The 14,650-nt window shown below is 28.1% G+C and overlaps 4 protein-coding genes across 4 annotated transcripts; 3 read left to right on the forward strand and 1 right to left on the reverse strand.

Moving 5' to 3' along the window:
* The first annotated feature begins 578 nt into the window (after nt 1–578).
* Nucleotides 579–5,941, forward strand: PPR1 (Ppr1p). The gene has a single exon (XM_020193682.1). It carries the CDS (start codon nt 782–784, stop codon nt 5,720–5,722), a length of 4,941 nt encoding a protein of 1,646 aa, XP_020045917.1. The 5' UTR covers nt 579–781; the 3' UTR covers nt 5,723–5,941.
* ASCRUDRAFT_110033 (uncharacterized protein) lies at nt 5,847–6,954 on the reverse strand. The gene has a single exon (XM_020188735.1). It carries the CDS (start codon nt 6,654–6,656, stop codon nt 5,970–5,972), a length of 687 nt encoding a protein of 228 aa, XP_020045918.1. The 5' UTR covers nt 6,657–6,954; the 3' UTR covers nt 5,847–5,969.
* ASCRUDRAFT_48865 (uncharacterized protein) lies at nt 6,943–12,526 on the forward strand. The gene is made up of 3 exons (XM_020191070.1): nt 6,943–8,633; nt 8,832–10,232; nt 10,323–12,526. The coding sequence occupies exons 1-3, from the start codon at nt 6,961–6,963 to the stop codon at nt 12,385–12,387; spliced, it is 5,139 nt and encodes a 1,712-aa protein (XP_020045919.1). The 5' UTR covers nt 6,943–6,960; the 3' UTR covers nt 12,388–12,526.
* Nucleotides 12,527–12,783: 257 nt separating this feature from the next.
* On the forward strand, nt 12,784–14,574 carry ASCRUDRAFT_76975 (uncharacterized protein). The gene has a single exon (XM_020193683.1). It carries the CDS (start codon nt 12,834–12,836, stop codon nt 14,487–14,489), a length of 1,656 nt encoding a protein of 551 aa, XP_020045920.1. The 5' UTR covers nt 12,784–12,833; the 3' UTR covers nt 14,490–14,574.
* Nucleotides 14,575–14,650: the final 76 nt, after the last annotated feature.

The following is a 14,650-nucleotide window of genomic DNA, read 5'->3' on the forward strand; positions in this document are numbered from 1 at the left end:
TGTTCGAAACGCATCCACCCAAAGGGGAGTGCTCCACTGAAATAATATCCACAAGCAGCAGGCTCTGCAGCTATCCGCGCTTACAGGCTGTCTAGGCATGTGCCTGCGCTCGTAATGCAGCGCTGTTAATGCCAATGGCTCTTTTTGCCGGCTCGTTCTTGCGAGCCAATGGCCGTTTGCCCCAGAACAATGTTGCGAATTGATTGGGGCCGAGAAATAGCCGGCACACCGGTACACAGTCGGGACGCGCGTAAACCTGGCTTTTCTTGCTGGCAGTTTCAGCGCCCACTGAGTGTTCAGCGTGTAAGTCTTGGTCCTAGAAATATTCATGTGACTATCTTGATTGTGGTGTTCCTAGCTCCTGTTTTGATCTGCTTTCCTCGAGAGGCACGTGCAATGCCTGACGCTGGCAGACTTCCGGCGCTCCTCTAGGCCGGATCGGCGTGATAAAGGCCAAATAAATCTTACACCGGTCTGATATCATTTCCTTACCTGAAAAGTTTTATTTTTTGTCCCCTTTGACATTACACCATTATAAATATAATAACTATCATAAATATCATAAGCATAACCTTTTATTTTGTTCACTCTAATTTTATTTGGGTGATATTGACTTAGGCTTGACCTTCAATTAGAATACACTATTGTTATTCTCTAGTAATTACAATGCATATATAAAAACTCTTTTTAACTAAAGACTAATGCTTATCTAGGTTTTGTTCATTTCTTATTGTTGGAATTTTTTAAAAAAACTAGATATTCTTTGCTGATCATATATAACATGTCTGCAAAAAAACGGAAATTGAGCACTCCAAAATTATCAAAGAAAAAGACACTTGATCAAAAATTTCAAACTGGCGTCTCTTCATCTGATTCAACTCCAAATGCCAATACTCAACCTTCTCTGTCAAGTTCCAATGTCAATGCATTGTCCAGTACAAGACCCTCATCAACTATACTAGCCATTTCACGTTCAATTGCTGCATGTCAAAGATGTCGGTTAAAAAAAACAAAATGCGATCAAAAATTTCCAAATTGTTCAAAATGTGAAAAGGCTCAAGTTGAATGTGTTGGTTTAGATCCTGCCACCGGTAGACTGGTTCCAAGATCTTATATAACCCATTTAGAAGATAGAATTAATCTATTAAATTCTATCATACTAAAACTTGGTTTAAATCCCAATGATTTTAAATCACAAGATGATTTATTAAATATAAATCCTTCAATAAATATTCATAATAATCAAAATACGGAAACTCAAATTTTATTCTCAAATTTAATTAATCATGCCAATATTCCCTTAGAATCAACATCTCAATCTCAATCTCAACCCAAACCCAAACCCAAATCCAAACCCAAATCACTTGAAGAAAATTCTCAAAACTCAAGAGTGAACTCATCATCATCATCATCATCATCATCTTCTTCTTCTTCTTCTTCTTCTTCTTCTTCTCCTTCTCCTTCTTTATCATCGTCACCTCCTACTAAACCTAATAAAATTTATTTTTCAAAATTAATGGAAGCAGCTGTTAAAATCAATGATTTGTCAACCGCTAAAATTAATACTAAATATAATAATCTCTACCCTCCTCAATCATCTTTATTACCAAGCAAAAAAATTGCAAATTTTTTTCTATCCTTATATTTTTCTCAATCAAATCCTCAATTGCCTATTCTTCATAGAGAATCCTTTTTAAATCTTATGTATAAACCCATTTATGGAAAATTTAATTCAACTGTTTCCCTAGCAAATAATTACACCAAAATAACTAACACTCACGATATCATCGATTTTACTGATAATAACGAAAATTTCGATTTTAATATCAAAAATAATAATGAATCAAACTATTTCAATTATATCATAAACCAAATTTCCGTTGATAAAAATGAGATTTATCATTTTCTTGATCAGCTTCTAACTGACCCACAATCTATCAAACTTGATACAACCCCCAAACTTGATAATATCCCTTATTATATTATTTTTTACAATTCTTTAAAAAACAAAATTTATCAAAAATATATGAAAATTCCCCTAGAAAAAAGATCGTTGAATCAATTTTATAAAAACGAAAATGAAAAAAAAGATCACATTTTAAAATTAAAAAAACAACTTGATCCTATAAAGATATCCCTGTCAATTGTCATTCCAAAAAAATACTACATCAATTTGTATTTTCTAAACATTATATTTGCTATTGCAACCTCAATTATTAACCTAGACAATGATCAACAGACAATCTTGTCTGAAGGTTTTAAGATCTCCTCTGAAAAGTTTTTAGATCAAGTTTATCTATCTTCTGATAATTTACAATCTTTACAAGCTGTTTTATTATCTACTTTATATTCATTGATGAGACCATCTACTCCTGGTGTATGGTATAACTTAGGCAATGCTTTAAGGGTATCTGTCGACCTTGCTTTGCAATCTGATAGTCAGAACAGCAAAGTCCAATACGATTCATTTACTAAAGACTTGCGACGAAGACTTTTTTGGTGTACCTATTCTTTGGATAGACAGATTTGCTTTTATCTTGATCGACCTGTTGGAATTCCTGAAGAAAACATAACTTCTTTGTTTCCATCAGAACTAGATGATTCCTTGATTTGTGAAAATGATTTAGAAACTAGAGATTATTCTAAAAACATAAATTTATTTAGTTTTACAAGTGGAATGCCCAGCTATAAAGTAATCTCTTTAGCTTTTTTTAGAATTCGAAGAATTCAATCTGAAGTTTTGAAATTTCTTTACATTTCTCATAATGAACTTGGTTCTTATGATAATTACTATCAAGGTCTTTTTATTAACACTATTCTAGATTATTATTATCCAAAAAAGATTTTAAATATTGGTGCAAATCACAATTTTAATTTTACTTATTCTAATTCCGATTTATGTTTTGATCCAATTCGTTTTCATAATAAACCTAACCAAAAAACAATCATTCCCGAAATACCTATTTACCGTATAAAAAAATACTTATCTTTAAAATTAAACAGTTGGAAAGCTTCCATTCCCAAAACAATAAAGAAAATGAATTGCAATTTTAACAGCGAATTTTTTAGTCTAAATTATTATCATACAAAGCTAAATATATTCTGTTTATCTCCTAAAAACCTAAACTTGATTCAACTTGACTATCTAGTGATAATCGATTCATCAAAAGAAATAATCAACACTTATTTCAAATTGTATTTAAAGAAAATGATGAATTATACATGGGCAGCCGTCCAGAACCTATTTTCTGCTGGAATTGGTTACCTTTACTCAGTTTATAGTTATGATTGTGATTATGATTATAAAGATCTCTCAAAAGATATCTATCAAAAAGAACAGGCTTTATTTTCGAATCAAATGGAATTTGTTGACTACATCGAGTTTCTTAAAAACGACTTGGAAAAACTACTAGATAGCAGATTAGAAAAAAGCAGAAAAAAACTAAAAGCTAAAAATAAGCACACAAATTCCGGAACCGATGAAATCACCGCAGAATTTAATATATCTGCAAAACCAGATAATTTATTTAAAAATGAATCTTTAAACTCTTTCTTGAAGTATACTCAGGTTTGTTTATTCATTTTAGATTTGTTAAAAAGCTCATGTGAAGCCGCCAATAATTGTTTGAACATTTTTAGAACATTAAAAAAAGTAATTTTAAAATTGAATTACAATTTTGTTGTAAATAACCCCGAGACTGTTTTTAAAGATTTTGATAAAAATATTTTGTATAAATTAGGTGATATCCAGAAAATTCAGGTTTATCCAAATGACAACGACGTTATAGAGACAAATGCAGATACAATTAAAGAGACTGAGGCTAATTTGTTATCTGTCAATGATTTTCAGCAGTTTAAAACTTCAAGTAATTATAACCTATTTAGTAACAATATTAAAAAGCTAATAAACATGTTACCTAAAGATGAACAAGAAATTAATTCCAGTCGAAAACAAATTTCATTTCATTCTTCAAAAAACTCCACGGATGAAAAATTTGATAAAAATTCAAATAAACTGATTCTGAAAAGTAAGAATTTTGTCCAGCATAACAATTCAGCTAAAAATAATTTAGAAATTAATGAGATTAAAGAGAAAATGGAAACAAAAAATCATGAGTCGAATGATTCTAGCATTTATATACTGATTCAGAATAAAGAAAAAGAAAACAATTCATTATTTACTTCTTCACAGAACAATAATTTAAAAGTTAATGAAAATATGAGCTTGAAATCAGAAAAAAAACAAACTTTTGGTGCTCTCAAAAGCAAGAGTTTATCTAAACAGGCATTATCAAAACAAAAATTGCCCAATGAAGAATTAGATATATTTTTTTCTGAACTTGACCAACTTGGACCAATTTCACCATATTCAAGCACCTCCTGCAGTTCTAGGTTTCCTGAAAATTCGGGGGAAACTGTTAGTAAAACAATTCAACTAAAGGATAATTTAAAAAATGAAGAAAATTGTTTTACAAACCAATCAATAGACAAGAGTTATATTGAAAATAGAAAATCACAAGGTTTTAATGAATCATCAAGCACCTCAAGCTCTAGATTGTATAATTTTCAACCAAAAATTCCAATTTTAAATCCAGTAAACATATATGAAAAGCAAATCAGTATAAAAGACAATTTAGAAAGTCAATACACAATTTCTGATCTGAATTATGCTGATAGAACAATTTCTTATCAAAAAAACCCTACTTTTTCTAACAAGATATTGAAATCATCTGATGAAAATTTAATAAAGTCAAGGATTAATATAGAAACTCAAAAAGTGGTTCATGATACTCAAAGTTCAAAGACTCAAAATTTTATTTTGTCTAAAAAAAGAGACTATTGTAATGTGCTGTATGCTTCTGAATCTGATCAGCACTTTAAATCGGTTATGAAACAGGAAAATACAACATTAAGACAAGCTTCTTTACCACCTACATTCTTGTTGCCTTTTTCAGAATCAACCTCGTTTCCTGTAAATCAAAAATTGCAAATACCATGTAACAATTCTCAGTTTTTTTGGAAAAATAGTAAGGGAGTGGAAGACCGGCAAGACTTGAAATTGACAAAAACCAAAATTCCAAATGAACTAATAAATAAAAAAGCTGATTGTGATAAAAATTTATTTGAATTGATGCAAGAGAATGATGATGATTTAACAATACCTTTAGATTTGGAACAGGAAGAAAACTCGACAAATCAAAGGTTTCTATTTGAGAATGATCAACCTTATTCTTATTTGCATGAAGATTATAATAAATTGACTAATATTCAGAACAACAAAAATTATGGAAATGTTAATGGGAATATTGATGGAAACATGAATAATAATTTCTTGAATAAAGAAAAATTAAGAATAAGCCTGAACAAATTAAATTTAAGTCATAAGTACCCTAATACTAAAGATGGACAAAGAATATTTGAAATGATTTATCAGGTACCAACGGAAAAAATATGGGAGCAGTTTTTTGGCAAACATGACAATATGAGAGATAATATTAATAAAAACAGTAGTAGTGATTATTTTTCCAAGACTGATGAAGATAATGACAGTGTTAATAGTAAAAATGATAGTGAACAAAGGTGTAATGAAAAACAAGTAGAAACATCATCTGATAAAAATAGAAATCAAGGTGATATGCAACGTGTTGGAAGTGAAGCTAGAAAGGAAAAAAGAAATATGGAAAACTATAAAGAAACTAGTGAAAATAACAATAGATTATAGTATAAATTAGGAAAAAATGACAAAATGACAAAATATAACAAAATAACAAGATTAGCACATGCAAAAATTAAAATTATTGTAAATTTATTGTTTAGATAAAATATTAATGATGGATGATGTTTAAATAAGAGACAAAGCTGAAGCTAAAACTAAAACTGAAGCTAAAGATAAAGATAAAAATAAAGAAAGAAAAAAATAAAGTACATATATAGAAACAATAATATTTCAATTTAAAACTAAAATCAATTTAATGTAAACAATCAAAGCAGTAATTAGTGTTATATTTCTCGACTTTGCATAAAGAACATATTAATTTTTCACATAAACAACATTTAAAATCATTAAAATCGTTATTATTGGATATTGAAACGTTATTATCACAAATTTCACACACAAGTAGCAGTTCATTATCCGTTTTCTCGGTGGAAAGAAAGAGTTGATTAACAGACAGATTCAAATTTGGCTTAGATATTTGAGGCCAAAAAGGCTTAATATTGTTATTCTCATTGTGAAAATAGTCATCAATGGCATTGATAGTGCGATTATTTTGAGTAGAAGCATTAACATGATGACTATTTAAAGTTGAATAATAAAATTTTGAATTTTGAATCAACATCTCCACTGTTTTTTGGTGGATCTTTGAATCTATTTTTACAAGCTGTTTTCTTTTGCTTGAATTGTCTGATATTGCAGGAAAGTTGAACATATGATTCAGCTCATTAGACAGATCATGAGCATCATCACGAAGCCTTTTCCTGCTGGCGGAATTGGAGTCAGCAGCAATTACGTTAAAACAGTTGGAACAGTAATCGAACTCAAAATGAGCGTTGGACGAGGTGGTAGAAGCATTAGGTCCATTGCCACTGAGACTTTGGTTACTCGAAATATTAGAGCCAGGACCTGGATTTGAGGTGGATATGGAGGGCATGGACATTCTGGCTCTGTTGATTTCTGGTGTCTAATCTTTGGTGTTGGATCTCTGATGATATATTGTTTGATCAGAGATGTTTTGATCGAGATCTGACCGCCAAACATATGACGAACAGCAGAACAGCATACAAATACAGTTTGTTCGCAAACACATGATTGCACGTGTGTTTATTTACTTTTGTCCGTTCTTGGAAATGTGTTTACTGCATCATCAGTTCTTCAATTAGTAGATCAGGTATATCTACCCAATATTCTATCCTGCCAGTTCTTTTGATTGTTCTTTTTATATTCAATGAATCCACTTCGTTATGGCTGTCTCAAAAGTGGCATTAAAATATCTTGAAAACATCAGCAATAACGGCAACACCAACAATACCAGCAATACCACCCAGATCGAAAACTCTGCCATCAGGCCCATCATTCAACCCAACAAACCAAATCAATCATTTAGCAATAATCCACCAAAATTTAGATATCCTTTGAAATCTACAAACACCAATACAAGCCCTATAGCTGCGCGCAATGATTTTAATCTGAAAAGCAAAAACAAGTTTAATAATAACGATTTTCCTACTAAAAAAAACTTATCACCAGCCAAAATCAATAACCCTATCTTGAGACGAAATTTAAAAAAAGTTGATTCGAATTCAAGTCCAAATTCTAAGTCTCCTCAGTCTCCTTCTTTACTGACCTCTTCTTCTCCCACAAAATCAAAATCGACATTATCATCAAAATCAAAATCGAAATCAATTGCAAATTCTATTGCTAAATTTGAAAATTTTAATCATTCAACTGACCCAATTTTGCCCGTTAATAACCTCTCTTTAGGCACAAAAAGCCAAAAAAATTCTCCTAATTCACCAAACTTGTCAAAGTCTTCCTCATCTAGCTCTCTTTCTAGTTCAATTTCAACTTCAAACTTCAAAAGAAATTTTTCAATTAAAAACAAAGAAAGCGTCATTGGTTTAAAAGGAAGAAAAAAACTCATAATTTCAGAAGATGATCAAGCAAACTTAAATCAATTTAAAATTGATAGCAAAATCAACAATTTGCAAGGTTATGAATATCTTTGTCGAGTTGGAGAAGCAAAGCAATGGTTGCAAAATATAATTCAAGAAGAATTACCTTCTGAACATTATTTAACTAATGATGCTCTAAGAGATGGTGTTATTTTAGCAAAATTGACCAAAAAAATTTCTCCAAATTTAGTTAAAAAAATTATTCCAAGTAACCCAAAAAATAAAAATTTACAATTCAAACATACTGAAAACATTAATTGTTTTTTTAAATTATTTGATTTAATCAATATGCCTGAGATCTTTAGATTTGAATTAACCGATTTATATGACAAAAAAAACATCCCAAAAGTTATATTTTCAATTCATGCTTTATCTTATATATTAGTCAGTAATGAAGTCTCTTTGAAAAAAAATTCAAACTTTAATTTAACCGATATCAACTTAAAGAAAATGGATAATTTGGTTGGTAAATTAAATTTTACTAATGATGAAATTTTGAACTCTCAAAAAATTCTAGATAATTCAAATACAAACTTAAATAATTTCAATGATTTATCTAAAAGTGCAACCTCAAAAAGTAATATTAATGCAAAAATATCAAGAAAAAAATCAGTTTCATTTAATAACACCCCTGAGATTTCATATATTGAAGATAATAATACTAACAATGAATACAGTCCAGTTGAATTTGACAAGAAACAATTAGAAGTAAACATGAAAATGCTTGATATTGATGATTGTTCTCCACAAGATGTAAATCAAATCACTAAAAAATCCGATGTTCTTGATGATAATGATGATAATGATGATGATGATGATGATAATGAAGCTGAATCAATGGAACTCGATATTCTCATTGACTCTATTATAAAAGTTCAGGCTATTTCTAGGGGATCAATATTCCGCTATAATATGTTTGTTAACAAACTTTTGCTTAAATCTTTTGAAAATGATATTATTATGTTGCAGTCAGTTTTTAGAAAAAAAAAGTTTTTAAATTCAAAATATTATAACGATTTAAAATTTGAGAAAAATGTTACTCCATTAATCATTGGCTTACAGTCAGTAATAAGATCAAAACTTACAAGAAAGTATCTTAAAAAATTACTTAAAAAGTTAGATCGGTACAATTTAAATTCAAAAAGTAAAACAAAACCAAGGGTAAACATAGTTACTTTGCAAAGCAAAATTAGGGGGAATTTATTTAGAAATTATATTAAACTACATCAAAGAGATTTGATTTTAGATAACAAAAACTTTATTGATTCAATTATAGCTTTACAATCTAAAATTAGATCCAATTTATTTAGAAAAAAAAGTGACAAAAAAAGTAACGATTTATTATTGAATGCTACTGGTTTTACTCAACTTTTTTCTGTCATAAGAGGTAATAAACTAAGAAATGATCTAATGTTAAAACACTTTTTTCTTAATAAGTTTATTTATGAAATAGTTTTTTTACAAAGTTTTATTAGATCAAAAAATTTAAATCAAAAAGTCTCTAACAAGTTAAACTATATTGATTTAATGTCGAATTCTTCAATTAAAAAGTTCCAGTCAATCATTAGATCTAAATTGCTTCAATCAAGATTAAAAGCTGAAAAAAAAGTAATAAATTCAAATGATGTGATAAAAAGTGTCGAAATTTTGCAAAGCAGTATCAGATCTCTAAAAGTCAAAAAGAAATTAAAAGAAATTAACTTGAATCTTTGGAAGTATTCTGATCGATTTATTGATTTACAATCCATTGCTAGAGGTGGTTTGCTAAGAAAAAATTTAAATTTTATTCTTGATACAATTGATTTCAATGAAAACAAAATCAATGAATTAGTTTCTATATCAAGAGGAAAAAGATTAAGAAAAAATTTACAACTATTTAATCAAGAATTAAATGCTGGAAAGTCCTTAAAATCGATAGTGGAAGTCCAATCTATTGTCAAAGGTTTATTATCTAGATACAAAACAGATGTTTTGTTAGACGAGTTAGATTTGGAAACAGATGTTATTATTGAATTACAATCAATAATTAGAGGTGGTTTTTTAAGGAGTAATATAACAAAAATGTTTGAGTATTATAACAAAAATGTCGACAAAGTTATAAAAGTTCAAAACTACATTCGTTCAAAATTAATCAAAAATTCATATCAAAAATTAATCATGATGGAAAATCCTCCATTATCAATTGTTAAAAACTACGCTTACTTATTAAATGACACTGAAAAGGATTTTCAAGAAGAAATGGTTTTAAGCAATTTGAAGCAGGAAATCAAATTCAAAACTACTTCAATCAAAAAATTGGAGGATATAAATTCCAAATTAGATATTAAAATTGCATTGTTGGTTAAAAACAAAATAACATTGGATGAATTAATAAAGCAACGAAATAACGGATACAATGGATATAAAGTTAACTCAACAAATAATCAAGTAGGTTTAATTGATATTACAAGTCTTAATAAAAACACTAGAATGATAATTGAAAACTATCAAAGCTTATTTTATCTTTTGCAAACACAACCGGATTATCTAACTCGAATTATGAACCAATTTATTTCAAAAAGGTTTTCTTCAATTGACAGAGAAGAATTTGAAGAACTAAATCAAAAGAAACGACAATTTCAAATTTTTATAATCAAAATTTTTAATTTCAGCAAATACGTTATTTCTAACGAGTCGGACTCGGGGTTTCAAAATTCTATTTCATCAAATTCCAACAAAAGACATAATATAATAATTCCCAAAAGAGAGGAGTTTTTATTTATACGATTTTTGATTTATTTAATCGAATTTGCTTTTGATTTTTTTGCAAAGAGCATTGATGATTTTATAATATCATTTAATTTTGCATCCAGTAAACTACTATTTTTGTTCAACTCTTGTTTATATCAAAAAAAGAAATTAAGAAAGATTGTTCAGGATTTTATTGTTCACATCGCTAATCTTGAAAATTTATCGTTGGAATCTGATCCAGTAAAGATATATGAAAGTCATTTAAAAGAAGAAAGTAAAAAACAAGGAAAAAAAATATTACCAAATCCTCAGCTAAAAGTTGAGGAAATTATTCAGGAACCGATAATAAGAAATAAATTTATTAGCAATTTACAAAATTTAAGAGAGTTGACTAATTTATTGATTAGTATAATTGAAAAAAAGTTGTTTGAAAATCCCAAAGCGATTAACGAAAATTTTCCTATTCATATTAGATTGATTTGTTTTAGTATCTATAAGAAATCAATTAAAAAGTTTCCAACCCTTCCTGAAAAAAACCATTTAGGATTAATTGGATCAATATTTATTGACAATTATCTCAATATGATTTTGAAAGCACCTGAGAACTTTGGACTTGATGTTTTAATCAGCAAAAATTTGAAAGAAAATCTAGGTGAAGTTGGGTTATTATTATATCAAACATTTTTGATGAAACCATTTGGTATTGATAATGTATATTTGCAACCATTGAATGATTTTATTTATTCATTAAATGATCGGATTGGAAAAATCATGAAAGAACTTATAAAGGGAAATGATGATATTGAAAGTGCATATAACATGACAGTATTTGATGATATTATTGCACATCATAGACCAACACTATTGATCGAACTTAAAGATATGATTAATATTTTCGAGTTAATACGGGAAAACTTGAATATTGTCTGTATTGACAAACAAGCTACTATAAGAGAATATATCATTGAAATTATCAAATTAAGTAAAGACACAAAAGATTTAAGGTTAATAATAGGTTCAAAAGAGTTTAAATTAATGTTGGACCCACAGACATCTGATATATCTAATACAGACGTCAAAACAAATACTTTATTAATTCAAGCCAAAAGATGCATTTTATATATCATGAGAGTTCAAGAAGCTGACAATTTATATGAATTATTAGTTAAAAAGATTGAATTGGAGGACGAAATTAAATATAAGAAAATCATAGAAGATGAAATGAGTGAAAAAATGGACAAGAGTATATACACCAAAGATAAGCAGGGATCATTAGGTGTTAATTTATCCAAAATTACTTTTCACGACCTAAAATGTTTATCTTTAGAAAGAATACTTGAACTAGATAGTATTGGAAAGATAAGTAGGGAAGATAATTTTCAATCATTGTTGAATCAGATTTCGTTTGATATTAAAACTAAGCACAATCAAAGATTGAAAAGACAGAAAGAAATTAAATTAATTAGACAAACAATTAAGGGGCTAGAAAATAAAGAAGAATATCTTAAGAATTTATTGAAAGTTTATAATAGCTATATTGAAAAAGCAATGATTAATTTACAACGGAAACCAACGTTGAATTCTAATAAAAAGTTGATAAATATTTTTTCAAAGCAATATGCTTATCAACGAAAACTAATAAAACAAGGGAAAGTTCCAAAATTTGGATCATTTAAATACAGTGGTAAATACTTATATGAACATAAAATACTAAAAAATTTGAAATTTGGTGGAAATGGTTTGCTAGAATTGAACAGAGTGAACTTTATGTTTTCTAGTGATGAAATCGGTGTTTTTTTGATTGAAGTTGAATATTATGGTAATAATGTTATTCCAAACGCTGTTGTCAAATTAACATTAGACAATTTGCTCCAATATCAGTATGAAAATAAAGAGTTTATTGAAATGTTTAGTGGCATGGCTCAATTTGAAACTAATACTTTGCTAACATTTATTTTCAAAAAGTTTTATGACAATCAAAACTAAAAGAATATGAGTATTCAAACTTTCACTATTTTCATTATTTTCATTTCATTATTTTCATTTCATTATTCTTAGTTTTTTTGTTTTATATATTCCATATTTTTAGTGTTTTTTGTATACCATTAATAATTTATAATGTTTTTAAATGAATCATACCAAAAAATAGTTTTACTGTAAATTATGATGGTTGTTTAAAATGGAGATCAAAACAAACTAAATTGTGAAGCACATGTACATATGTGCATAATTTAGCTTTTTACGTACTATTGTTCGCATGTTCCGAAAAAAGTGTCATTTCGGTTTTCAACCCTACGATTCAAATCTGACGAAACATCGTCCGGGGCTTTCGATTGTTAGAATTCAAAACTGGTTGTTGTCAAGTTAACAATAGGATCAACCCAGATTAGTAAAGAGTATTGATTTCATATGGGCAAGCCTGGAAAGTTATAATGGTGAATAAGGAAAAGGAAGTAGTTGACCAGCAGAAAATTGATTCTATCAACGACGATAATAGCACAGCCAGCGACCACAAAAATGTATCTGATGAATATACTGACACAGACTCAAAGACCTCAGATCCTACAAATTTGCACAATAATAATGAGGAGCTGGTGAACTGTTCCATTGATCAACAGACTCATATAAAAGATATTAATAGCGTCAAAACTACAGTCAGTGAATTTAACAACACAAAAAATACCGATAATAATGATAGCATCACTCCTAAAGATCAGATAGATACTAACATAGCAAAATTGACTGCAAGAGTTAATGACTTAGATTTGAAGTTGAAAGAAAAAAATGCTATTATTGAGGAGTTAAGGCTGAAAGATATTTCAGATAGTTCTAATTTGAATGTTAATAAAAATAAAAACCACTACGAAGTTATAATTGATGAATTAAATAATAAGTTGGAGCACTCTCAGTCTGAAAAATCAAAATATGAATCCCAATACAATGCTTTACTAAATAAATTATCTGGAATGAAATCAGTTTTTCAAAAAATGAAAACCTCACAAAATGATATAACATTAATGAATGAAAAAATATTGACATTAAATGAACAAATCTCAGGTTTGAAAAATGATAACATATTAGCTCAAAAAGAAAACAATGATCTCAAAAAACAGTTGAATTCAATGAAATTTGAAAATGATGGCGTCGTTTCTGCTTTAAATTCAAAAATGAGTGATTTAAATAAAGATTTGACAAAAAAAACAATCACTATAAACAATTTGAATAATTCGATTCAGGATTATCTAATTTTAATTGATGAAAATAAGATATTAGTCAACACTTTAAATAATCAAATTGTAACTTTAAAAAACTTGAACGAAGAGAAAGCTGTGCAAATTAATTTGATTAACCAAGAAAAAAATGAATTGCTTCAAAAATACTCAATTAATCTGGATAATTTAAACAATAAAATTCTTCAGTTTTCTGATAAAAATGAAGAATTACTCCAGAAAAACAATAAATTAGTTCAAAACCATAAGGAACTGGTCTTTGTTATTGAATCATTAAAAAATCAACTTTTAGAAAAAGATTTAGAAATTACTAAGCTAATCAAATTTGAAAAAGAAATTAAAGAAAAACAGTTAATTATTGGGAAATTAAGACACGAGGCCATTATTTTAAATGAACATTTGACAAAAACATTTAAAAAAATACAAAATATTGAAAGCAACGAAAATTCAAGTGTTGATAAAGAATTAATCTCAAATTTAATTTTAAAATTTTTATCTATTCAAAGAGGTGATGCCAAAAAATTTGAAGTTTTGAAATTAATAAGTAGCTATTTAAATTGGGATAAAAATCAACAAATTCAAGCAGGTCTCATCCATGGAAATATAGTTCCATCTTCACCTTTTAGAAAGAGAAATTTTAGTAATGCAACTACCACAAATTCTAATAGCAGTGCTTATTCTTTGAACTCACATTCACCAACTAATATCAGTGGAATGGAAAACAGTTATAATTATAATAACGATAATGATTCAACACCAAAACGTAGCTTCAGTGGAATGCTACTAAATGACTCCAAAGAAAGTTTTGCATCTTTGTGGACAGAATTTTTAGAAAAAGAATCATCCACAAAAAAATAAATCTTTTAGCGCTTTCTTAATATTTTATCTACTTTTTATCATTATCATTAAATTTTAATCATGATTTTTACTTCTACTTTTTAATTTTAATCGCTTTTTTATTTAAATTATTTTTTTTTTGATTCATTTTTCATATGCTTGGTTTTTTTTAATTTCATTTA

Source organism: Ascoidea rubescens, assembly GCF_001661345.1.
Source record: "Ascoidea rubescens DSM 1968 unplaced genomic scaffold ASCRUscaffold_11, whole genome shotgun sequence".
NCBI classification, from domain to species: domain Eukaryota; kingdom Fungi; phylum Ascomycota; class Saccharomycetes; order Ascoideales; family Ascoideaceae; genus Ascoidea; species Ascoidea rubescens.